At 42.0% G+C, this 25,975-nt stretch overlaps 1 protein-coding gene across 9 annotated transcripts in view; it reads left to right on the forward strand.

The window, feature by feature from the left end:
* The window catches only part of R3HDM1 (R3H domain containing 1), a 221,923-nt gene extending 198,314 nt beyond the window's left edge, over positions 1–23,609 (forward strand). For 7 of the 9 annotated variants that reach the window (XM_073634292.1, XM_073634291.1, XM_073634295.1 and 4 more), the window contains 9 exons: positions 1,111–1,234; positions 7,106–7,263; positions 8,393–8,544; positions 10,993–11,093; positions 11,477–11,649; positions 12,519–12,663; positions 15,162–15,244; positions 19,030–19,114; positions 22,575–23,609. In XM_073634292.1, the coding sequence (XP_073490393.1) occupies positions 1,111–1,234; positions 7,106–7,263; positions 8,393–8,544; positions 10,993–11,093; positions 11,477–11,649; positions 12,519–12,663; positions 15,162–15,244; positions 19,030–19,114; positions 22,575–22,948 (1,395 nt within the window). In that variant the 3' untranslated portion in view covers positions 22,949–23,609. Of the gene's footprint in view, positions 1–1,110; positions 1,235–7,105; positions 7,264–8,392; positions 8,545–10,992; positions 11,094–11,476; positions 11,650–12,518; positions 12,664–15,161; positions 15,331–19,029; positions 19,115–22,574 lie in introns of all 9 variants that reach the window. The other 2 variants (XM_073634298.1, XM_073634301.1) reach the window with 2 other exon arrangements.
* The last annotated feature ends 2,366 nt before the right edge of the window (positions 23,610–25,975 follow it).

Below are 25,975 nucleotides of genomic sequence, written 5' to 3' on the forward strand. Positions count from 1 at the left end.
TACATTGTCCACTTTTTGTTTAGACAATACCTGTTCAGTGTTCTAGTACCACGGGCCCTGGCCTTTTCCACTGCTCGCTGTTTTGTCCCTTGGCATTACCACTTTACCAGAGTAATAAGACCTCATTGACTTCCTGGTTCGTAGTCATGTGATGTTTAGGACTGTCCCTCCTAACCAGCACAGGGCGTGCAGATAAATACAGGTGTGTTATACATTACAACCAGTAGCATGTTACCTTGACTTCTGTTTTTAGTTTGGCAAGCACCAGGTTGTACAAATATTATATTAAATATAATATAATATAATTTTTGTTTTTTTTTTGGATAGAGAAGGGAGGGGTTATAAACCCTGTCTGGTTGTACTGCTATCTAGGGCTGGTTTTGAGAGATCCCCCCTCACTTTCAGCTCTGCTGACCTTTTACCAGAGAGAAAGTGATGAATGCTCAAGAGTTGCTCAACACGAGAGAAATCATGTTTTGTTTTGTTTTTTAGGGGAAGGCTAGAACCACTTTCAGATTTTTATCTTGGACTCTGTTTCAGATTTTCTCACTTCTATCTTGTAAAACTGCTGTCACTGGTAGAAAAAGAAAATCTCACTAGCAATGTCAAGGGTGGCAATAAAAACCTGACAAGTATCCCAACCATTTCCAGAACCAATAAGCAAAGCTTGTCTCGACACATATCATCATCTTCTGCAGCCTTTCTCATCTTTCCCTTTTTTTTTTTTTTTTTTTTTTGAGGAACCCTTAAACTTTTTCAGGTCCTGCTAAAACTAGTGAATTGGTCAGTGGGAAGGATGACCCCCTTACAGATAGTTAAAAAGATATTTTTTTGATGTCCTGTAGCTTGTTCTGCCACATGGTTTTGGCCCCTGGACTTCGCTGGCACCATTAAATGGGAGGTCCATCAGCCGCAGCTCAAGGAACTCCTAGGAACCATTGGGGTTCCAGAGAACACTGATGGCTGTTCTACAGAAAGCATATTTCTAAGAAATGTGTAACATCTCAAACCAATTTCCTGATTGTTCTTTATATTATAAAGCTTCTTGTGAAATAAGTCTTAATGTCAACTTATATTTTTTTTCCCTCTTCTGTTCTTTATCCTTTGCAGATCCAGACCTGCTACTGTACTCCAAATCAATTTTCTCACTCAAACCAACAATATCGACCAGTAACATCTGTCCAGTTCAATTCCCAACCAAACCAAACACTGCCACAAGCTGCCCACCAAACAGGTTGGTGTCTACTGGAGTTTTTTTTTTTTTTTTTTCTCTTCAGCTGATGACCCGAGTGATGTAGAGCGGCGGGACCCGGGTCCGGGGCGCTGTCTGAGAGGGGTTACGTTTCTCACAGTGAACCGGTCTCTTTTCCAGCCACTTACTTCTCTTCCTGAATTGCCAGTGTTTGGGGAAAAAAATGTATAATGATAGTGTATTGTTTAATGAGCTTTTTTTGATGCCTTTGACAAATATTTAGAAGATTTCAGTCTCAATGTTATAGGTGTAGCAGTTATGCCGAATTAAATTTTGGTGTCACCATCAAATGCTTGGAGCAGTAATTGTTTTTCATTGCATGGTTTAATTAAAACAAAGATGGTGTATTGCTTACTACACCATGCAGAATGTGTTTATTAGATGAGGGTTAACTACAAGTATTCACCAGCTTGTAAGCAGGCGGCCTGGTTTTATTTATTTTGGTTATTAAAGATAGATCTAGATCTATATATTCACTTGATCAATCACTCTCAACTCCATACAGATCTTTTTCCTGTTGAGACTGAGTTCTAACCTATTAAGCGCAATGTTGGCACACAGAGTAAAGTAGCATACTGTCAAGTGAACCTTGGAAGTGACTGTTCAGAGATAACTTGCACCTGTGTTAAGACTTTAAGGCTGGACTCCAGGCAGATATTTAGACAAACTGATGCGGCTATGTATTTGTTTTTATTTATTTTAACCAAATTCCAAAATAGTTGAGACGCTTTCTACATAAAAACAATGCAATGATTTGCATATCTTATAAAACCAATAGAAAAGAGAACCTATCACATGTCTAAACTGAGAAAATGTACCCTTTTTCACCACTTAAGGACCGGAAGGATTTGCCCCCTTAATGACCAGGCCACTTTTTGTGATACAGCACTGCGTCGCTTTAACTGACAATTGCGCGGTTGTGCGACACTGTACCCAAATGAAATTTACGCATCCCCCCCCCCCCCCCCTCACAAATAGAGCTTTCTTTTGGTTGTATTTGATCACCTCTGTGGTTTTTAGTTTTTGCGCTATAAACAAAGAGCTATTACTATAAAACATATCCAAAAAATATATATAAAAAACACATTTATTCATCAGTTTAGGCTGATATATATTCTTATACTTATTTTTGGTAAACAAAAAAAATCGCAATAGGCATATATTGATTGGTTTGCGTGAAAGTTTATCGTGTCTACAAACTATGTGATAGATTTAGGGACTTTTATTTATTTTCTTTTTTATTACTTTTGCTAGTAATGGCGGTGATCTGTGTTTTTTTTTTTTTTTTTTTTTGCGCGGGACTGCGACATTGTGGCAGACAAATCTGACCCCAGATTACTCTTTTTAGGGACCAGTGACATTATTACATTGATCAGTGCTAAAAAAAAATGCACTGATCAATGTAAAAATTACACTGGCAGGGAAGGGGTTAACACTAGGGGGTGATCAAGGGGTTAAGTGTGTTCTAATTGTAGGGGGGGTGGGCTCACTGGGACATGACAGATCACTGTCCCCAATTGCTGGGAACAGAAGATCCCCCCCCCCATCGTTTAACAACACTCTGTAAACATCTGGGAAGTGAGGAGACCAGTTTCTGGAGTTTTGGGAAAGGAATGTTGTCCCATTCATACCTGAGCATATGATGCTCTAAAACCTGGATATATTTTTCAGCATTGCTGGTGCCTTTAAAGATATGCAAGCTTCCCATTCCATATGTGCCGCCCAACCCCCCCAACCCCCCCCCCCCCAAAAAAAAACCTGGATATAATTTTCAGCACTGATGGTGCCTTTACAGATGTGCAAGCTGCCCATTCCATATGAGTGCTGATAAGCCGGAAGGCCCCTCTCCTCTTTGGTCTGGAGGACACGGCTCCCATGGTTGCCAACAAGAATGCCAAATTTCAAATTCCTCTGACCAGAGAACAGTTACCCACTTTGCAACAGACCATTTTCAATGTGCTGTGGCCCAGAGCTTTATCTTGCATTTGTGGATTGCATGGCAAACTGTGTCCACAGACAGTGGTTTTTGTAGGTATTCCTGAGCCCACAGAATCCTGCCTGTTTTCAATACAGTGCCATCTGAGTGCCCGAAAGATCACGGGCATCCAATAATGCGTTTTGAGCCTTGTCACTCACACACAGACTTCTCCAGATTCTCTGAATCTTTTGATATTTATGTACTGTAGATGATATATTTAAAGTCTCTGCAATTTTATGTTGAGGGACTTTATTCTGACAATTTTTATACACCGCTTTTCACAAATTGGTGAACCTCTTCCCATCTTTACTTCGCAGACACTCTGACTCTCTAAGATGCTCTTTTTTATTTTACTGCCCAGTCATAGGCTACTTCAGGGACAAGACCTGTAAATGTTACTTAATGTGACCCTGGGCACAGACTATGGATGTTAAATGACATATTCTTAAAAAGCAGTGCAAACAAACCCTCTAGTTTTTATTGTGAAGTTATACATTCTCAACAAACACTCTAGTCGTGATTTTTTTTTTTTTCCCAGTTTCTAGCACCTGCTGTGTGTTTCCATTAGAGGGCTGTCAGGCTGCAAAGATCTGTTCTAGGCCAGATACAATGTCAGTGCCTGTGTTGTGACATTTGACAATTCATTTCTTCACAATGCTTATAGAGGCAGAGATAGATGATGTCTTGTTTTTTTAAAGTGTTTCTACTGCTTGATCAGAATATGTAACTACTACGAAGTGTTCATGACCTGGGCACAGGTTTACTAACACTGAAGCAGAGCAAAATTTTGGTTTCCTGTCCTGCCAGACAAGGCTATGTTTGTGTGGCAGAGCTGTGCCAGTCTCAGGACTGGATGAACAAATATAAATCATTTGGCAGGTAAAGCTGCTCCTTGTATGCATTTCATCTGTGTTTTAGCTGTTTAACTGGAGTTCAGCTTTAAAGCAAACGTGCAACACCTTTGGTGAACTTTTCATTTAAAATATGCTGCTGGATATTTGAAAATGTTAGGTTAAATGTTACTGATTTATCCTAAAATTGCACAAAATGTAGTTCCACAGGTACTTGTAATAACTCCATTGCATTGTTCAGATTTACATATTTGATAAACAGCCAGTGGCTCCCTAATTTTACTTGGTGTTCTATGAAAGCCATGCTGTTAGGGTGAGAAACATAAACCATACATTTCTTCTAACCGTAATGTAGATATAACCCTTTAGATTAAATGTAGTTTGCGATAGCCTTTTGTTTCATAAATTTCCATGTGCACATTTTTTTTTTTTCTTCGAAAATACTGTTTGCACCTCTTTTGTCTTTGTTGCATCTTGGTGCTGCTGATATTCTCCAGCCTTGTTTAGCCACTTTCTGTCTACATGCAACTTTTGGCTGCACATTATTGCTTTGGACCAGCTAACTAATGGTGGACTGTGTCCCGTACTATGTGTGTCGGCATAGTCTCTTGTCCCCATTAGGGTAGCATGCGATGGGGTGACAACAGCAGCACAACTAGCTACCCCATAGCAGGAAGTGCCTGTACAAGAAGCTTCATTGTAGGATCAAGCTACTTTTCAAATTCTACATTAAGTGGTAATAAACCCAAAACAAAAAATGGAATATATTGCTGTTTACTAATCATTAGGGCCCTCTAATCCCTCCTATATTGTGCAAACTGTTGGAACTATATAAATCCTGTATAATAATACAGGATAAATACTGTATAATAATAATTAGATGTGCTGGCTGCATTAGTTTTCTTTTTCCCCTTTGTTATCACCTGGTAATCTGGCCAGTAACATACCTCTGTATTCGAGTGCCTCCACTCTGGTTGAAGGAGAATGGGGGGGGGGGGGGGGCACGTTTTGGACAGCAGCATTGGTAATTTGGGGGGAGTGTTAGATGTACCAGCTAGCAGATTTAGATACACTAACAAATTGAAACCGTACCCCAGCTAACACAAGCAGTTACAGCAACAGTTTTTTTGCTTTTTTTTTTTTTTCCCCCCTGGTTGTCAATTTATGAGCTAAAGGGGGGCCTCAAATGTGGCCCCTGACATCACCAAAGGGCCACACATAATGTTCTATCTATCTAGCCTGCAAGGTTAGAGCCTCAACATTATGATACTTGTAGTAAGTCAGTCATAACCAGTTGATCACATTCTATGCAACACGTTGATAAAACACTATATATATATATATATATATATATATATATATATATATATATATATATATATATATATATATATATATATATATATATATATATATATATATATATATATATTTAATGCTTGAGAGGACTGTCAGAACCTGCAGACCTACTAGAGGAGATGAGGGTCTGAGAATGTGGACAGGATATGTTGTTGGTGGGATATCTTGCAGAAGACAATACGAAACTGGGAACATGTTACATGAGGCTAATAGAGATCAATACTATTACCGTAATGTTCCCACTACACACTGCTGAGGTCTGATGGCCGCACATCCTATACCAAAGGGTTGGGCACCAGGGCTTTACATTTAAAAAAAAAAAAAAAAAAAAAAGAAAAGCTGATCATTGTTTGCACCCCTGTCGGTAATGGTTTGTCTCAACCCTGTAACTGCTACTTATGCAGAACAGGTTTTTCTTTTGAAAAACAGACTTACTGGCAGGATCACCAGGTAAAAATAAAGGAAAAGAAAGCCCAAGAAAGAAAACAAATGCAACCGTCATATCTAAAAATTGGTAATTTGCAATATGTTTGCTTTTTGGGGTTTAATACCACTTTAATATGCTAAAGCTGATATGAGGTTTGAGTGGTCTACTTTCACAGGCAGGTTGGAGGCAGATAAAAGTAGAGTTTTCCTTTTTTTTGAAAGCTCTCTGACAAGCCACCTTGGTGTTAAAATACACATTGGGGACGTTTTTTAAAAACCTATTCATTTTTTTTTTTCTGTGCGTGAAGATGCAGATTAAATTGTGTCACCTCCAAAGATTAGCACAGACTGCAGCCCAAGGGTGGCTCAGCTCTTATGTCACTATTTAAGTTGATGTCTAATGATATGAGGATAAAGCCCTTTTTACAATGACAGTAAATGTATGGTGCCTGGCAGTGAAGGGGAGAGCCTCCATTTTATTGAGTATTTTTTTTTTTTTTTCATATGTAAATTAAGCCGTGCGCTGGGTTTGCAGGATTCATCTGGGCTCCCCTTCCATGTTACCGCTGTGCGGGGGAGCAGCACTTGATGTCTGCGCCTTTTATTGAAACGCAGCGGGGTGTATTTGTTCTTGTTGAATGTGCAGACTGAGAATTCAATTTAAGTGAACGCTCTTCCCTTTTATTCTGCACGACACAAATGTCTTTATAGTCACGGCCTCCCACTGCTGGGTCAAGGAGAATCCCGACTGGTGGTGGCTAAAGAACAAAAAAAAAAGTTGATCTTCAGCCCACAATGTTGAAATGGATCTTTTGGATGCATGCCAGAAAAACAGACATTTTATGTTTGGTTATTCCGAAAGTTTTTTTTTTTTTTTTCGTGGGTTTTTTTTTTTTTTTCTTTAAAAAAAAAAAAATAGAATTTTTGTTCTTTACAGTGTGGTCACAATATATTTTTGTAAGCTGAACTGCAATTTATTAGTTTGTTTTTGTCTTTTTAGTAAAGATTGGGGACATCATTGGCACGTGACTGGCATATTGGTGCCTGCTTATAAAAATGTCTGAAGAACTGCCTTTTGCCAATAGTAACCAATCTGGTTTTATCTATGATGCCCAGTGTGCTTCAACAGAGTCAGTTGCTTCTACTGATTCCTAAATGTTGGGTCCTGATATATATAGTGGTCTTCACTGTGTGTAATGATCCCCCTTGCTTCACTCCTCTATCTTCTTCTCTTTTTAGGTTACACGACTGTAATGCCCAGCCAGCAACCAAACTACCAGGGTATGGTGAATGTCCAGCAGCCTCAGAATCAGACCTTGGTTAGTGGCCAGCCTGGCAGTCTATCCAATCCTATTCAGGGTGTGATGGTGCAGTACTCCTCAATGCCCTCTTACCAGGTATTATGAACTAGGTTCTTGGCAATTAGGTGACCTTCAAACATTCCACCGCTCCGAAACACCCCAATATGTAATCCTTGGTCCTTCGATCCAGCCGACCAAAGCCCAGGAGCCTGCTTCACTTCACGCTACACTCAAGGAAAATCTGCTGCATGCAGATATTGTCTTGAAAGTCTAGTTAACTTTAATGAGTAAGCAAAGCAGCCTACAACACACAACTTCAGACCTTCCACCTAAGGCCATGCCTGTTTCATCCATGACTGGGTTTAGGTTCTGTAGTAAGATATGTATGTGAGCTCAGGCGTGTTCGCAAAATGCACGTGCAGAGCCTGCCAGGACGTCGGCACTGCGCAGCGCTCATCACAAGCAGTGAGGCATTTCCCGATCTCTGCAGCCGCGCAATCGGGACAATGTCTCACTGCTTGTAATTAGCACTCCGCAGTGCCTACTTCCTGGCGGGCTCTGCACATGCGGTTTGTGAACACACCTGAGCTCATCCTTATTCCTGATATGTGCCTGCTGTACCATGTACAAAGTCTCCTGTTCTCTTTGTATTGCTTCATTTGTGTGAAATATTTGGTGATCCTGTCAGCCCCCCTGCTTTCATATTAAAAACGGACCATTCTAGACAGAGCACAGCGTGGTCAGTTTTCTGGCTGTTCTTGGCCTGCTCTTCAGTTACCAGACAGGTGCTGACCTGTCCCCTTGCACAGCCATTCACTGGGGAGACCAGTGTGCTGCTGTGGGGAGGGGGTGGCTATAAATCTGGGAAGTGGAAGAGTATATCCAGGAGCAGTAAAAGGATGGGAGCGGAAAGAAGAGAATTATTTTTTTTGGGTTGAAAATAAGGGAGGGCCGAGGGGAAGAGAGGCCATGAAGATCTATAGAGACAACAGGAGCTGACATAAGCTGATGAGAGGATCCTGGAACAGCCCACTAGGTTAAGTTGGTTTAATTTTTAAACTTGGAGGAAATCTGAGGTGGTTCCGTGATCATTCAAACAGATGTTCCCTTTAATTTATTAGAGAACAAAAACCCGCAACTGGCAATGATGCCCTCTGATTTCAGTGCAGTAGGCTTCTACCTTGACCATTGTGGATGACTTGTTTTTTTTTTTTTTTTTTTTCAGGTTCCAGTTCGGCAAGGCTCCCAATCTATACCCCAACAGCCATATCACCAACAGGTGCTCATCCCTAACCAGTCCAACCAGGGGCCCTTAGCGACCGCAGGGATGCCCGTCTATTACAGCGTCATTTCACCAGGGCAGCAAAATAACTTGAGGTAAATCTGATTTGATTGTGTGTAAGTTAAAGACCCAACACACAACATCATGTTACTGACATCTTTGGTTTATTGTCATAGACAACGTATGTTCTAAGTTGAGGATTCTTTTACAATAATCCCCCTGATTTACAAGACACTAGCGCTGCACGATTAATCGTTAAGAATCAAAATTGCAATCTTTTTCCCTATCTTTAAAAGAGCGTAACAAATGCAGAGAGTTCTCCCAGCTGGGAAAGAAAGAAAACATCCGGGCAGCCTGCCAAGTTTAATCACAACAGGGGAATAAGTAGAAACAAAGTATCTTTTCGTTCTTTTATCAAAGGAAAGAACTCCAGCGTGTAAATGAAGGAAGTTTAACCTTTTCTGACATTTGTTGATTACAAGTAAAAATCATCATTATTTTCTGCTAAAAAATTACTTGAAAAATCCAAACATGATTTTGTTTTTTTTTTTTGGTTTTTTTGTAGAGACCCTATAGAATAAAATGGTGGTTGCTGCAATATTTTATGTTGCACCGTATTTGCGCAACGGTCTTTCAAACGCTCTTTTTTTTTTTTTCTACACTTTAATTTAAAAAAGAAACATAAACAGTAAAGTTAGCCCAATTTTTTTGTATAATGTGAAAGATGTTACACTGCGAGAATCGTGATCTTTATTCTAAGCAAAAAATCGCGATTCTCATTTTAGCTCAAATCGTGCAGCTCCACAGGACACCAATGAATATGTTGCACCAAATGTTTCATGCCGTGTTTGCTGAACTCATTCCTTTTATTACAATGTACAGACTTGTCTGCAAGGCTTGATTTCACACGAGTTTACCGATCTGTACGCCTGTGCGAAGGTTCATCTTTAGTCATCCAGGATGCACGTGGGTTTTCGTACAGGCAGCCTGTTGAAATTAATGACGGCCGGCTGCACAGACCTCTGCACATATCCTGGAGTGTACATCCGTGCCGGTCCAGAACACGACATCCGTGCCGGTCCAAGATGGCCCTTTACCCAGGCGTACGGATTAATACACCAGTGTGAATGAGCCCTTATAGTTCAAACTTATTTTTTTGGTGTTCTTTTCTCTGTTTTGTGTTTGAAAAAAATATGAAAGTCCAATTTTCAGATTTTTCTAAAAAAAAAAAAAAAAAGTGGTTCGTGAACAGAGTATACACTCACTGGTCACTGTATTAGATACACCAGTTCAATTGCTTGGTAACAAAAATTGATAATCAGCCAATCGCATGGCAGCAACTTGATGCATGTAGGCATCTAGACATGGTGAAGACGACTTGCTGAAGTTCAAACCGAGCATCAGAATGGGGAAGAAAGGTGATTTAAATGACTTTGAACGTGGCGTGTTGTTTGGTGGCAGACGGGCTGCTCTGAGTTTTTCAAAAACCGCTGATCTACTGGGATTTTCACCACCAACCATCTCTCGGGTTTACAGAGAATGGCCCAAAAAAGTGACAATTTCCAGTGAGCGGCAGTTGTGTGGACAAAAATGCCTTGGTGTCAGAGGAGAATGTGAGCAGACTGGTTAGAGATGATGGAAAGGCAACAGTAATGCAAATAACCACTCGATACAACCAAGGTTTGCAAAATACCATCTCTGAGAGCACAACACATTGAACCTTGAAGCAGATTGGCTACAGCAGCAGAAGACCACACCGGGTGCCATTTCCTGATTGGAAAAACGTTGCCTGGTCTGAGTCTCGATTTCAGCTGCAACATTCAGATGGTCGGGACATAATTTGGAGTAAACATGAAAGCATGGATCCATCCCACCTTGTATCACTGGTTCAGGCTGGTGGTGGTGGTGTAATGGTGTGGGGGGGATATTTTCTTGGCACACTTTGGGCCCCTTAGTACCAATTGAGCATCGTTTAAACTCCACGTCCTACCTGAGTATTGTTGCTGACATGTCCATCCCTTTATGACTACAGTGTCCTCATCTTCTGATGGCTCCTTCCAGCAGGATAATCCACCATGTCACAAAGATCCAATCATCTCACCACTGGACAATGAGGTCCCTGTCCTCCAATGGTCTCCACAGTCACCACATCTCATCCAATAGAGGACCTTTGGGATGTGGTGGAACGGGACATTGGAATCATGGATGTGCAGCCGACAAATCTGCAGCAACTGTGTGATGCCATCATGTCACTATATGGAGCAAAATCTCTGAGGAATGTTTCCAACACCTTGTTGAATCTATGCCCTGAAGAATAAAGGCAAAAGGGGGTCCAACCCGATACTAGCAAGGTGTACCTAATAAAGTGGCCAGTGAGTGTATGTGCTTTTGATAGTCCACAAAACTTTTTTACTTGACTGTAGTACAGTGATTGCGTGACACCTTGGAAGTGGTTGTGTCCAAATCTTACATTTTGCTCTCATAATCTGAAAGCTGTGGGAATAATGTTTTATAATAATGCAAATCAATCTGTATATTTTCAGCTCGTCGATGGGATATATGCACCCTCCAGGGTCTGACCACATGCAGTTCCCTAGAGCAACCTCTCCGTGTTCTCAAGCACTGCACGGTCCTCCGTGTGCAGGTACGTGAAGAGATGTGTGATTATTGCTCACATTTTTGTCCTGGGATCTTTGGACACTCAGAAACCCATAAACCAGGTCTATCCCAGCTCACCCCTATCACTGCAGATAAAAGGAAACTGTTTCTGTAATTGCTTAAAGCAGAACTCCAGCCTTACCTTCAGTCTTGTACAGTTGTCAGTACAGTCCTCTCCTGTACGAAAATTGTTACTGTGATGTCACTGCACACAGAGAGCTTCTCACATAGGATGGCGAGGGAATGTTCGCAGGGGGAGCGCCATCTGCTGGGAGAGCATAGGATCAGACGAGTTAAACTGTTCCGCAGCTTTGATTTAGAATAATCTCCGAATATCACAAATAACCTTTCCTATCTTCTTTCTTTTAGCTGTACCAGCACCTCCCCCTGGTGGCGGAATGGTAATGATGCAGCTCAACGTTCCCAACAACCCACCACCTCAAACACATTCGCCACCTCAGTGGAAGCCAAATAAATATTATTGTGACCATCAGAGGGCGCATAAAACGGTAGAATATGGCAGCCTAGATCATTCTACACAGGTAAGCAGCTAAAAGGATGTTGTACATTCAAATGAAGAAAATCTGCAACACTTGGTGACACTAAACTCCGGTTTATATACATGCAAGTATTCCTAACACAAAAAAGTACCCTTTATTGCTCTCCAACTCATCCACATTTTTCATTTTATTTTTTTTGCTGTTAAAGTGGTTGTAAACCCTTTACAACCACTTTTTGCTACAGGTATGCCTATAATAAGGCTTACCTGTAGCTACCCTGGATATCTCCTAAACCTGCACGGTTTAGGAGAGATCCCCTGTATTTGCATGTGCCGACGTCATCGGCACATGTGCACTGAAGCGACGGCACATACGTGCTGTTGCTTCAGTTAGCCTGTGCCGTTACCGGCGGCTCCCGCACACATGCACGGAAGTGACGTCATCGCGGCTCTGGCCAACTACAGCTCTGGAGCCCTCGATCCCCGGAAGTAACTCCCCGGGAGCGATGAACGAGGACGGCTGCAGGGGCTTCAATCTCAGTTAAGTAATAATGAGCTAGTATGCATACTAGCTCATTATGCCTTTTTGTCTTGCGGGTTTTTTTTTTTTTTTTGGGGGGGGGGGGGGAGATTTACAACCACTTTTAATATGTACGTTGCCGAGCCTGTACCTGCTGCCTACTTGCAGTATATTTACTGTGAGCAGTTGGCAGGAGGTTAAAGGAATATTTGTACTATATCTAGATACGCTTTTACATAAAAACTGTAGTTGCTGTTAGAATTTTATATAGCTGTATTTAAAAGAATATACTAAATGTTAGGCGTATTACAGTAAGCTGTGTGTGTAATATAAAATTATACATATCTATATCTCATCTGCTTATTTTTCCTGTATTTTGTCTCCTCTTACAGCATAGTTCCCACATTAGCAGTCCTGTCACATCACCCAATCAGTCGCCAGTTCCTGTGCAGTTAGCCAACATGAAAAACATCCGCCCGGGTTTAACGCCTCTCCCTTTAGTTCCACATTTTTCTAGACCTTTTGTTCCTGGCCAAGGTGAGAGGCTTTTTGTTTTCCATACTGTCCCCTTAAAGTGGGGTTCCACCCAAAAAAACAAAAATACCTGAAAAATTCTAAAAAACAAAAAAACATATGGATATTTTTTTTTACTTACCTCTAAATGCCTGTTGCTAGGTGGTCCCTCGTAGTCTGCCTCTTCCTTTGCCTGGGCTGGTGACATCACTTCCCCCTCGGCACAGGAAGGGCTCGGCTCTGCTCCCTCCCTCCTGTCAATCATCTGGGACCCATTACAGGTCCCAGATGATTGAGCGGCCAATCACGGCACGCAGCGCCGCTCGTGCATGCGCAGTGGGTGCCAGGCTGTGAAGCCACAGCCCGGCGCCCACAGTTGAAATGGGGACGAGCGGGGCTTCGATCCCCCGCATCGCTGGACCCAGGGACAGGTAAGTGTCCAATTAAAAGTCAGCAGCTGCAGTATTTGTAGCTGCTGACTTCTAATTTTTTTTTTAATGGATCACCTGGGTGGAACTCCTCTTTAAAGAGTGCTTTTTGTATTTTTATGTCATTGACTTGTAAATCATTTCCCATGTCAGTACAGAAAACCATGTGCTAATGCTAAGCTGGTTCACATTTCACTGAGCCCAAATTCCATGTGTAAATGGTGTACTATAGCAGCCATTTTTGCTTAGACTGCATACAGAGAACTTAGATTCTGGTTTATTCTCATGAGCCTTAGTCTGGCCATCCATTATGCAATTCCCTTGTACAATTTTCCTTTAGATTTTCCAAAACCATAAAATATGAAGTCAAACCTAAACACTTTCAATTTCAGGCAGACCCTTACACTACATAATTGAAGTTAAGTCTAAAGGAAGTTGAATAAGAAAATTGTATAATGGATGGCCAGCATTATAGCACACACAAATCTATGTTAGGAGGATTGCAGAATTGTGTGCAACCAACAAACCAGAAATTCTTTTTGCAGTGGGCTGTTTTTATCCATTTGGCGTGCTAACTACCACAGAGCCAGTAATTTTAACGGGCAGACTTAAGCTCCTTGCAACAGGGTCTTTCCTCTTTTTACTGTGTAGTTCATACTATTTGCCATTTTTCCATAGAAGATCTATCCTGTATGGGCAGTTTAAACTATGACTGTTACTTTTCTGGTATAAACTCTCTGGGTCAGTTTTGATGGACCTTATGCAATGTAAGCATTTCAGCTCCATCAACCTAGTACCAACATTGGCATTTATAATGAAAAGGCAGCCCAACACCCTACACCCCCTTTCGCATTCCTCGCTGTGCTTTTTACCTCCGTGGGTGATGAACTGTCAGTGTCCACACAGTCGGTCCAGGAATTTGGAATCCCTGCTACTTTTATCTGTTCTTTCTTCAGGGCTTCCGGGACAGATTGGAGTGATTCTGATTGGTCAGCACAAGCACATAACATCACTCAACATCACTCTGATCTGTCTTGGAAGCCCTGCACAAAGAGGATGGAGACCAGCGATTTCAAATCCCCAGATCATTGCATAGGCACTGACAGCTCATCACCCAGGAAGGGAAGTACAGCAGGGAAAGAGGAAGGAATGGTATAGGGTGTTTGCATTTTTTTCTTTTTCTGGAAAGGTGAAATAACCCTTTAAAGCCAATATGGGTACTAACACCCTACACCATCCCTTCCTTGTTCCTTGCTGTACGTACCTCCTGTGGGTGATGAGCTGTCAGTGCCCACACAGTTGGTGCAGCGGTCTGGGGATTTTAAACCCCTGCTTCTTTATCCCTTTCTGCAGGGCTTCCAGGACAGATCAGCCTGATCCTGATTGTTCAGCACAGGCATATAGTATCGCTCTGATCCATCCTGGAAGCCCTGCAGAGAAAATGGTAAGACAAGCGATTTTTGTTTCCCCGGACTGTTGCATCGGCTGCGTGGGCACAGACAGCTCATCAGCAATGAAGGTAACTACAACGGGGACAGGGGGTAGGGAGGGTGGAGAGTGTTTCCCCTTTGTGAACTAACCTTTTTAAATGTGTGTGTGTGTGTGTGTGTGTGTGTGTGTGTGTGTGTGTGTGTATATATAGCCAAAACTTTTTATTGGTTTTGAATAGAATAAGGAAAGGTTAAAAACCCCTGCCAGTTTACTTTTGTCTGTGCATTTCTGGGGAAATGTCCCTTCACTTCCTGTCCCAGAGATGCACCTGGAAGTTAGAGGAGCAGGTGTCCCCATTTTGAGATAGTGGCTACCTATACTCCAACTGTACTGGTCCTTTTAGCTAAGGAATTCTGATGGCACAAAGGCACTTCTCACAAAATGGCAGCCTGCATGATACATAATTGTTGGGTACCTTTCCTACCAAGAACAGCCAGGATCAGCCTTGGCAAAACTGACACTTTGTTTTTATAGTGTAGAATATTTGCATGCCGGCTTCCATTTTTACCCCTACTCATTATTTGACAAATTTATAATCTCTGTGTATATCAGCTTGCATTTTACTTGTGCACTTTTTTTTTTGTTTTTTTGTTTTTCTGGCAGGTGACACAAGATATCCGTTACTTGGTCAGCCATTACAGTACAATGCTCCTCAGTTAGTGCACGGACATATAACAAGTCAACAGGTTCATAACCATTCTTCAATCTGCATTTCATCTTTGGAATGTGATGGAGAGGATTTGACAAATAGACAAACCCCTGAGCATAAATTGTACATATACTTTAATCTCAAACATAGATATGTTGAGTGAATCAGTACATATTGGGGTTGATTTACTAAAGGCAAATAGACTGTGCACTTGGCAAGTGCAGTTGTTCCAGAGATTAGTAAATGAGGGGAAGTGCTGCTGACTTAATCATCCAATCAAGAAAAAAGCTGTTTTTTTTTCTTTTTTTTTTTTCTGTCTTGCATGTGATTGGGTTTTCTTTGCAATGTGCAGCTTCATATCATTTACTAAGCACTGGAGCAGCTGCACTTGCAGAGTGCACAGTCTATTTGCCTTTAGTAAATCAACCCTATGTTGTCTGCTATTCATATACTAACTTATTCTGCGAAGAGCAGTGACGAAGTGCACAGTTACCTGCAGCAAATAATTACATTTCGCTGTGTTCAGGCCAGTAAGGGATGAATTGGGAAACTTTTCTATTGATTACTGCATTTTGCTTTATTAAAGTGCAAGATCAATGTTAGTGGACTGGTAGTAGTTGCATAGGGCCAAGCTTGTCAATTAGAGGTTTACTTACTCCTAATATTCATTTTATATCAAATAGATTTTTGTATGTTGAAAATGTAAAGATGTTTTTCTGGTGATTTTGAACAAAGGATTTATATGGGGAAAAAAAATTTACTTACAAAAATATACGGCAACTATTCTGGCATGGTTTGGATAGCTTGGGTAGTAAAATTCAGCCTTTTCTGCGACAAGAGGTAGGTACTTGGGATATACAGGAGCATCATGAATCTGAGCTTGCTTGGCTGCTGATTGATCAAGCCACCAGTGATCCAAAGCCCTGACATCACAGGTGTCCACCTCTTTAAGGGCATAGGAAGCATATGTGCTGGCCAGGCAATGCCAGCACAGGTACCAAAGGCTTTAAGGAACAGCAATGTAGGCCTCCTTATCTACAGGCCTGGCCTTATGTAACCACGAAAAGTCCATCAAAAGTAGACTAGACTTGAGAGCATTTCCACCTTCATATTGAACAGCTGCCTTCCTCTCCTCTCCTATGTTCTGCCCATTGGTTTTTTCCTCTGCAACTCTGCCATTGCAATGCATACAGTACACCAATCCTGCACGGTTATTGGCTACTGCTTTTTGACCACAGCTCCCTTCCCAGAGAGATGCAGGTGGGATTTCCTTGAACAGCAGGGCTGACTGAGGCTCCATGCACACTTGTGCGACTTGTCATGCAAATTTGGACACAAAGTTGCATGCAGCATTGTTTTCAATGGCACCTATTCAGATTGGTGCGACTTAAAGATGCCTGCACTACTTTGATGCGACTTGGTGCCAGTGAGTGTTAAGTCGGATCAAAGTCGCACTGGAAATCATCTCGTAAGTGTGAATGGAACCTAAAGGATTCATACAAGCTTTTGAATGTAAACGCATCTTACTCTTGGGTATGGAACAGCTGTCTGAAGTAGACAGCCAATCACAGTGCAAAACCTGTGCAGGTGTAACTGCAGAGCACAAGATAAAGGGAAGTATCCAGCATACATAACATGAGTTCTATGTTTTGTGATCAGATGTAACCCTTTTAAAATTGATTGCTGTGGGAGGCAATGGTGAGCAGATGGGAGGGAAAGAGGCAACATTCCCCAAGAAACAATTGAGCAATACTTGCATGAAGGCATGAAACCACTGTATGGAAATTAAAACTGAGCACACACTTTTTTTTTTTTTTTTTTTTTTTTTTTAGAACGAACAGCTTTGTATTGAGGTCTGTTAAAGGGAACCTGTTTAGCTTTTAAAGTTGCTAAATTACTTGCAGAGGTATAAAGCAGGAACATGGAGAGGTGTGCATATCCTCCACATGCTCTACTATGCAAATGTCAACCTCAGGAACTGAAGTTATACTTGGGCCTGTCCCATTCCACCTTCTGTTCCTTACTAATGGGAAGTGAGGTTTTCCATAACCGTGATGGACCAGCAGGTCAGGCATTTCCTGAAGTCACTATTTGCCTTTTTTAAAGTACCCCAGACCTCGGAGCTGTGAACATTCCTGCGGGCATTGTCCAGGTTCTGCTTTACACCTTGCAAAAGGTTTGCCAGCTTTGAAGTACAGGTTTCCTTTAAAGCATATTTAAAGCCAACACTTTTTTTTTTTTTTTTTTTTATAGTTATTAGAGTAGGACATGATTAAAAACATTGTCAATTTTTTTGGCCATTTGCATGCCTTTTTGGTAGAATTATCTTACTTCCTGAACTGTAGAAGGATAACTCTTAAAAATTAGTAGAGTGCTATGTGTTTCTCCAAATGCCAAGCTAGAATCCCACAGTTCTCATGGAAACAAGTGCTTTCTGGTCTTAATTTTTCAAATGTATCCCTTTAATTTTTAGTCCTGGTGACCATGGTCCACATAGTGAGGGTAAACTTCCCCAGTGGGGCTCAGAAAAAAAAAAAAAAAAACGCAAAACAAAAACCTGAAATGTATTTTGGAGATGTCGGATTCAACTTCAGTAATTCATTGTTGAACGTCAAAAACAGTGTGCCTCCTAGCTAGAGGCCTGAAGCTTAAGATATGCACTTATAAAAAAGTCAGTGACAGACCAGAGATCTAAAAGTCCAAAATCTTTGTATTAGTACATGCTCATAACAAAACAGTATGGAACAGCCAACACATTTCAGGTTTGACACGCTCAGTTCATCAGGGCTTATAAATGCTCAAACAAATGGCAACCACCCCAACCTATACCTAGCCTTTGCAGCAAGGAGCATGTGGAAGGGCGACACACATCAAAAACTAACAAAATTTCTCAGCTCACTTACCAGCCAGCTTGCAGCAAACCGAATTAGCCCTGTCTGAGCTGTTCAGGTCACATGATATTGACGTCACACATTTGGGTGTGTTTACAGGTCCTAAATAACAGCCCAGTCCCCCCCCCCTCCTTCATGCCCAGTAACTAAAAAAAGAGCAAGTGGGTGGGATGTCACATCTTGATTCATGGATGATCCGCCTCCCATAACAGCATGAGGACACGGGCTGTAGTGAAAATCTCCTCCTACCTGAACACTCAGCACTCGGGTGGACCCTGCAGTTTATCATGTGACCGTGGTATACAGATAAGCCAAAAAGGTAATTGGTGGCAGTATTTTAATGTAAAAAAGATTTATGAGTTGTGGGCACTGCCGGGGGGTGGGGGTGGGGGGGCAGTCGGATGAAGTAAAAGTGCAAAGTACACACGTTAAAGTACACAAATGCATCAGAAACTAAGAAAAATTTCCCAGCTCACTTGCCAGCCTGTAACAAAACCCAGTTGACCCTGTCTAACAATTCACGTTAAAAGCAAGGGGTTTAGTTGCACTCATTTGCAAACATATGTGTCAGCCGCCCGTAAATGCTCAAAAGAGCTGTGGTGTGTGACCTGCTACTACTGCTCTTTACTATACACATACAAGGACTAAAAACAAGATATGGAGTCCAGCTTACAGCGTTTAAGACTTTATGAAGGGGGGGTGTCTAAATCCTGAAATGCGTTGGCTGTTCCATATTGTCTTATGCGCAAACATAAAAAGATTTTGGACACCGATATCTTTGAACTGGCGCTTACTTTGGCAATAAAAACCTGACCGGAAATCTAACCCTTCCTGATTTTATCCCAAACAAGAAAAAGTTTTGGCTTTAGATACTTTTTACGTTTTCGTTTCAAAAGCTGTGCATTTTATAAATATGTTCTGCATCTCCTAGGGTCAGTCTGGACACAGACATGGAAATCGGGGAAAAAAAACGGCAAAAAAAGCTGCTTCCACTGACCTTTCTGCTGGTGAACCAGGTGAGAACAGATGAGCCATGGGGCAGACAACGGTTTTTTCTTGGGTCTGACAATCTGAGTTGTATCAGCCCAACGGGTTTTTGTGTGTTTTTTGTTTTGTTTTTCTTACACTGGACCTGTCCTATATGTTGCATTATTGGTTCAGGATCTGAATTTTGCCTTTAACCGCTTCCCGACTGCCTCGCGCAGATATACTGCGGTAGAAGGGCACGTACAGGCAGATTAACGTATCTGTACGTTGCCCTTTAAGAGGCGGCTTGCGGGCGCGCGCCCGCCAGGAGCTCCGTGAGAATGTTTGCGGGTTTTTAAATAACCTGTTATGCTTACCTGCTCTGTGTAATGATTTTGCATGGAGCAGCCCCAATCCTCCTCTTCTTGGGTCCATCGTCGGTGCTCCTGGCTGTCCCCCCATAGCCAGGCCCTTGCTATGGGGGCGCTCATGTGTGCTCGTGCCCGAGCCAGTTCTATGTCCATATACAGGCAGAGCTAGGCTCGGTCTCTCCCCTTGCTCCCTTCTCACTGGCTGTGATCTGAGCCGACAAGGAGTGAGAGCCAAGAGCCGCTGCTATCCTGTACATCGCTGGATCGAGATTAGGCTCAGGTGAGTATAAAAGGGGGCAGGGGGAACTTCATGCAGAAGGTATATTTATTTTAATGCATAGAATGCATTAATGTAAAAAAAAAAACTACTACTTTAAATTGCAACATTTTATTTTATTAAAATAATGCCTGCTGATCCAGCCATGAAGGTCCTTTGTTTAGCTTTTGTCATAGGGTGACAACGTTCTATCCACCTATTGTTCTCTTGTGGTGTCACCCTGCCACATGGACTCATAATAACAAGCAGCTGAGCTGATGCTCTTTGCATAGGCACAATCTGTTGTCACCAAAAGTAGACCTATCCCAACAAATGCCATGTAGCTATCACTGGACTGTAAGACAGGTTGTAAAGAGACTGCGAGGCATTGAATTTTTAATTTCGTGTAAACACATTTTTAGATCCAAATCGGCTTTGAACAATAAAAATTCGAGAATGAAGATGGCTATCTGATAATAAAAACTGTAAACTTTTGTGCATGTGGGAGTTAATAAAGGGGATGTTGTGAAGTCCAAGATAACCATTTCATCAGTGCCTTCAGGAATTTACGGTTTGCCTGACAGCATTACATCTAAGAGAGAAGTTATTTTCCTTCAAATCTTACAGCTCTGAAGTTTTGGAGCTGTGAGCTAAACCATAAAACTATTCCAATGCTCTGTGTAGGACATTCCTCCTAGGAGGTTACAAGCTTATCTCCTTCCACAACTGGGAAATATTGCTTTCTTATCTTATCTTGTCCCTGTCACTGTAGCTATCTGTCTTGATTAATTGCAAGGAGAAGATCGGTGACACGATCGAATCTTCTTCCTTTTGCAATAGGGGAGAGCGCAGCCTGGTTGAGGGGAAAAAGCCTAGACTAGTAGTATACTGATTGTATAGCAAGGTGACTACTGCTATTTATAGTCCTAGGGAGGGGATGGCATGAAAATTGTTCCTGGCAAGGAGCAAATATTAACACCAGGGGTGAAGGTGTACTTCCCCCAGCCACTAAGTACATCTCTCCATATTTCCTTCAGGCCGGGTTCACACCTATGCAAATTAGATGCGGGTCCAATTTGCATAGTAGGAGAATGCGATTGGCTCCCTATGGAGCCGATTCACATATCTCTGTTGCGGCTGCGGAGCGCACTGCACAGAAACGCTGTGCGTCTTTGGCTCCGTTTCAGGGCCGAATTCAGGCATAGATTTGGCCCTGATACGGGGAACAGGGACGCACATCGCTCCTGTGCAATCCGCAGCGGGTTCCAGTGTGAACCTGGCCTCAAACTCCAACACATTACTTCCTTTAACATCAAACCATTCAACTATTTTCCTGCCCCAGTGGAGCGTATCATGGGAATGTCCCTTCTCTAGTCGTATTGCTGCCAGAACATACAAACACAATGTATAGGCTGATTTACTAAAGGTTTTGAAAATGTTCACACAGCCAAACAGGAAGTGAGGGCAAATCCCTGCAATTGAAGGCGATTCCTTTGTGACGCCCAGATCTCCAGAACTAGTGTCCCCAATCACTGTCACAATTTAAAAAAAGACCAGGCCGCACGCGGCTCCACCCTCCTGGCCTCACTATTCATTGGCATGGAAAACTACTAGTTCTGACAGCCTTTGCGACTGTCGGCTTGTTGTTCTCAACGAACTACCACAGCGCTGTTGAGCACTCTAGGTAGATCGATGCTTCCTGTCAGTGTGCAACTGACTGCCCGTATGAGATTTGAGCAGATGGCTTGCACACAGTCTGCAAGAGTCCTGCATTGCACCCGCGATCTGCTGATTGTGAGTGCAATGCTTTACAGGCTCACAATAAAAGAATATTAAATACACTTTTTTTTTTTTCTTTCCTGCAAAAAGATGTGCATTTTTTTTATTTTTTTGAAAAGGTGAACTCCTACTTTAAATAGCATTTGCTTCTTTCTACTACTGATAAAAAAAAATACAAGTGCAGCTTCATCTAGTGAAATTTTTTTCCCCTGATTCTGCTGGTCCCCTAAGCACTGGCTCCACTTTCCTATTTTAGGGTGGCTCCTTTCCCTTGCAGGGTCCCAAGGAGATGCCGTTGCGTGAGGGGTCCTGGGATCAGACTACTGGGTGATGTAATGACCTGCTGGCTGTGTCTACATGCACAAGCAGCCAGAGAAGAGAACACTTTTCTCTGCTCCTGCACTGGGGAAGTTGATTGACAGCAACTTCCGAGGAAGGGCTGTCAGTCTTGGAGGAGGAGCAGATGGGTGACTTGTGTGTAGTCCGGGCTCTGGACGTCTAACAAATTCTACAAACATGCATGTAGTCCCAACATTTGTGACAAGTGATGTTTGGCATGTGCGCTTTTCCACCTAGATGTTCAGGGAAGCAGTGCAGTAGAATTGGGTGTAGAGAAGTTTTTGTGAACTTTTAGTGTCATTTAGAGCCCTTTCACACTGCTAGCGCGGGCACGTCAGTGGTAAAGCGCCGCTAGCTTTACTGCTGTTATAGCTGCACTTTCCGGACGCTAGCGGGGCTCTTTTTAACCCTGCTCGTGGCCCAAGGAAAGGGTTAAAACTGCCCGCAAAGCACCGCTGCCCATTGATTTCAATGGCAGGGCCGGTTTCCGCACCGCCCCAAAGACGCTGCTTGCAGGACTTTTTTTTTCAGTCCCATAGGCACTCGGGCTTTCACACTGGGAAGGCGCTTTACAGGCGCTATTATATCGCTAAAACGCCTGAAAAATGCCTTCAGCGTGAAAGGGGTCTTGCTGTAATGTGCTGATTTCATCTATACACTTCTGTCTGATGCAATACGTTAGGCTTCTACAACTTTAGCTTTAATTAGAGAGTGGAACATTTGTTATAATTACTGTTTTGTTGCTTTTTCTCTCCATGGCTGCAGTCATCGGTAAGGTCTTAGAAATCACAGAACTGCCAGACGGGATAAGTCGCAAAGATGCAGAAATGCTTTTTGGCGAACTCTTTAAAGTAGGTGCTAAAATCCGGTGGCTCCGGGACCCCCACTCGCAGCAGGCACCGCACCAACAGCAACATAACCAACACTACTGCAGCAGTGGAGACAACCACACGAGTACCGAACAGCCCAACCCTTCCACAGACTTGGCCTCTACGTACACCATCGTCGCCACCTTCCCCACAGTGTCCGCCGCACAGATTGCACTGAAAAAACACAATAATTTAATGAACAAGTTTAGACTGAGAACAAGCAGAAAGCCCTACGACCTTCACATCCTAGAAAGAGCAAGCTCTCAATAGAACGGACGGGTAGGCCTGGTCACAGGGGGTCGGCCTCCACCTCGGTCACCACGAACGATCGAAAAGCGCTTCTCTTCTGTACAGAGACGACACTGATTTCGAACGATCATGACCTAGTAAACTGAAGACCATCCTATGGAACCGGCATAGAAGAAAATCGATCAGCAGGATTGAACCCTCTCCCCTTCCCCTTTTATAGTCTGTTTGTTTTATATTTATATTTCTGTATTGGACCCAAAGTTCTCTTGTACAGAGGAAAAATTTGTTGTTCATACTGAATGCCCATGATGGAAAAAGAAAAAAATGAAGGAAAAAAAAAAACAAAAAACAAAACAAAAAAACCAAGTCTGTGTTTTCTACTCCTTTCTTTTTCTTTTTTTTCAAAGCCAGCACTTTGCCATCCATTTTCCTAGAACAGGGTGGGGAAACTTAAACGCTGCACTAAAAAAATAAATAAAAAGATTCTATATACAATACATAGAAATATATATTATAATAATTATAGACCTACTACTGTTTAGAAGAGACATCTAGTTCTGTTCCCCTGATGTCCAAGGGGATGCCGTTAAAACTACTGGTTCTCTTCACCGTGCCCTTCAGAAGTTCTATAATTTAAGGCTTTGTGAAAGTTCATTGTAAATAAATTATGTTTCTCACTAAATTCAACTTTTTAATTGTGGTTTTATAATTGTTTCGGTCTGTTTTCTTGCTAACTAGGTTCTTTTCTCAGGCGCAGGGGCTCTTTTAGTAAAGAAAGAAGGGAGTGGATTGAAGGATTCAAGAAAGAAGGGCAAGGGATGAAGGGTTAAAGAATGAAGGGTTAAAGAATGAAGGGCATGGGATGAAGGGTTAAAGAAAGAAGGGCATGGGATGAAGGATTAGCCGCTTAAGGACCGCCCCACATACATATACTGTGGCAGGGCGACCCTTTTAGCGCAAAGTTGCGTAAACAAGGCAGATCGCCATTCTGCCAGAAATGCAGATCTGTTTTTCTCGTGTCAGCACCCGCCCCCCCCCAGTTATAAATCGCTCCCTAGGAGCACACTTAACCCTTTGATCGCCTCTGGTGTTAACCCCTCCCCTGCCAGTGTCATTTATACAGTGACAATGCATTTTTTTTATTTTTTATTGCACTGTATTGGTGTCACTGGTCCCCAATACGTGTCACTTAGTGTTAGATTTGTCCGCCGCTATGTCACAGTGCCGCTAACAACCGCTGATCACCGCCATTACTAGTAAAAAAAAGATAAATAAAAATGCCATAAATCTATCCCATAGTTTGTAGATGCTATAACTTTTGTGCAAACCAATCAATATACGCTTATTGGGATTTTTTTTTTTTTACCAAAAATATGTAGCGGATTACATGGCCTAAATTGATGAAAAAATTAGATTTTTTTTTTTCTACATTTTTTTTTTTTTAATTGGATGTTTTATAGCCTAAAGTAAAAAATATTGTTGTTTTTGTTTTTTGTTTTTTTTCAAAATTGTTGGTCTTTTTTGTTTTATAGCCCAAAAAAACAAAACAAAAAAAAACAGGTGATCAAATGCCACCAAAAGAAAGCTCTATTTGTGGGGAAAAAAAAGGACATAAATTTTATTTGGGTACAGCGTTGCATGACCGCGCAAATTTTCAGTTAAAGCAACGCAGTGCCTTATCACAAAAAATGGCCTGGTCAATAAGGGGGATAAACTTTCCGGGGCTGAAGTGGGTAAAGTAAGAGGGGCATGGGTTAAACGATTAAAGAAAAAGGGGCATAAGTTGAAGGACGAGAGAGAGAGGAAAGGATTGAAGAATTACAACATAATTGTGGTCTTGTAGCTCCAAAATAATTACATAAATTGATTTGCAGCAGCTATAGCTAACTAAGCACATCAATTTTTTTTATTTTTTGTTCTTTGCGACCTTTAAAACAGTACAGGTGTTCTTGCATTGTTTTCATGCAATGCAGTAACAAATTAAAGCGGTTGTATACCCCCTTTTTTTTTTTTTTTTTTTTTTTTTCCTACAGGTAAGCCAGTAATGAGGCTTACCTATTGGAAAAATGAATATCTCCTAAACCTGTATGGTTTAGGAGATATTCACTTTGCATGCAGCTGCTGACGTCAGAGGCGCATGTGCTGTGAAGGCCCGGCAGATGCTGCTGGGCCTTGCCGGGGAGAAGACTCCTGCGCACATGCACGGGAGTGACGTAATCGTGTCTCCGGCCACTCACAGCGCCGGAGCCGTGAACCCAGCAGAAACGCCGAGGGCAAAATGTCCGCTTCCTTGGTGGGGAACCGGGATCAGATGCCGGTGCTTCGTTCTAAGGTGAGTATTTCATACTGATGCGGTGCATACTAGCTCATTATGCCTTTGCCTTACAGGTTTTTTTTTTTTTTTTTTTTTAAATTAAAAAAAATAAATACATTTCTGTGTGGATATACTACAGCTTTAAGTAAAGTCTAAAATTCTTGCATAAATCGTTTAAACCCAAATGTCAGTGCAGCACTGTACAAGTAAAGTCATGTGCATTTTTCACATGTGAGAAATGGTGGGGGTGGGTGTGTGTAGATGTAGTAATATCTATCTACCACAAGATGGTTCAATAATTATAGGCCCATTTTAGTAAGGTTTGTTGGAAGAGGATTCTAAACTCTGAAGGTTTTTCCGACGGAATTCCGCTCAAGCTGTCTTGCATACACACGGTCACACCAAAGTCCGACCGTCCAGAACGCGGTGACGTACGACGGGACTAGAAAAAGGAAGTTCAATAGCCAGTAGCCAATAGCTTCTATCTCGTACTTGCTTCAGAGCATGTGTCGTTTTTGGTATGTCGGAACAGCATACAGACGAGCGGGTTTCCCGATAGTAATTAGTTCTGACGGAAAAGTTTAGAACATGTTCTCTATCTAAGTCCGTCTGAATTTTCAACAAAAAAAGTCCTATGAGGCATACACACAGTCGGAATATATGATGCAAAGCTCCCATCGGACTTTTTCTGACGGACATTCCGCTCGTGTGTACACGGCATTAGGCTGGGTTCA

The sequence above is a fragment of the Aquarana catesbeiana genome, linkage group LG06 (genome assembly GCF_042186555.1).
Source record: "Aquarana catesbeiana isolate 2022-GZ linkage group LG06, ASM4218655v1, whole genome shotgun sequence".
Taxonomy (NCBI): Eukaryota; Metazoa; Chordata; class Amphibia; order Anura; family Ranidae; genus Aquarana; species Aquarana catesbeiana.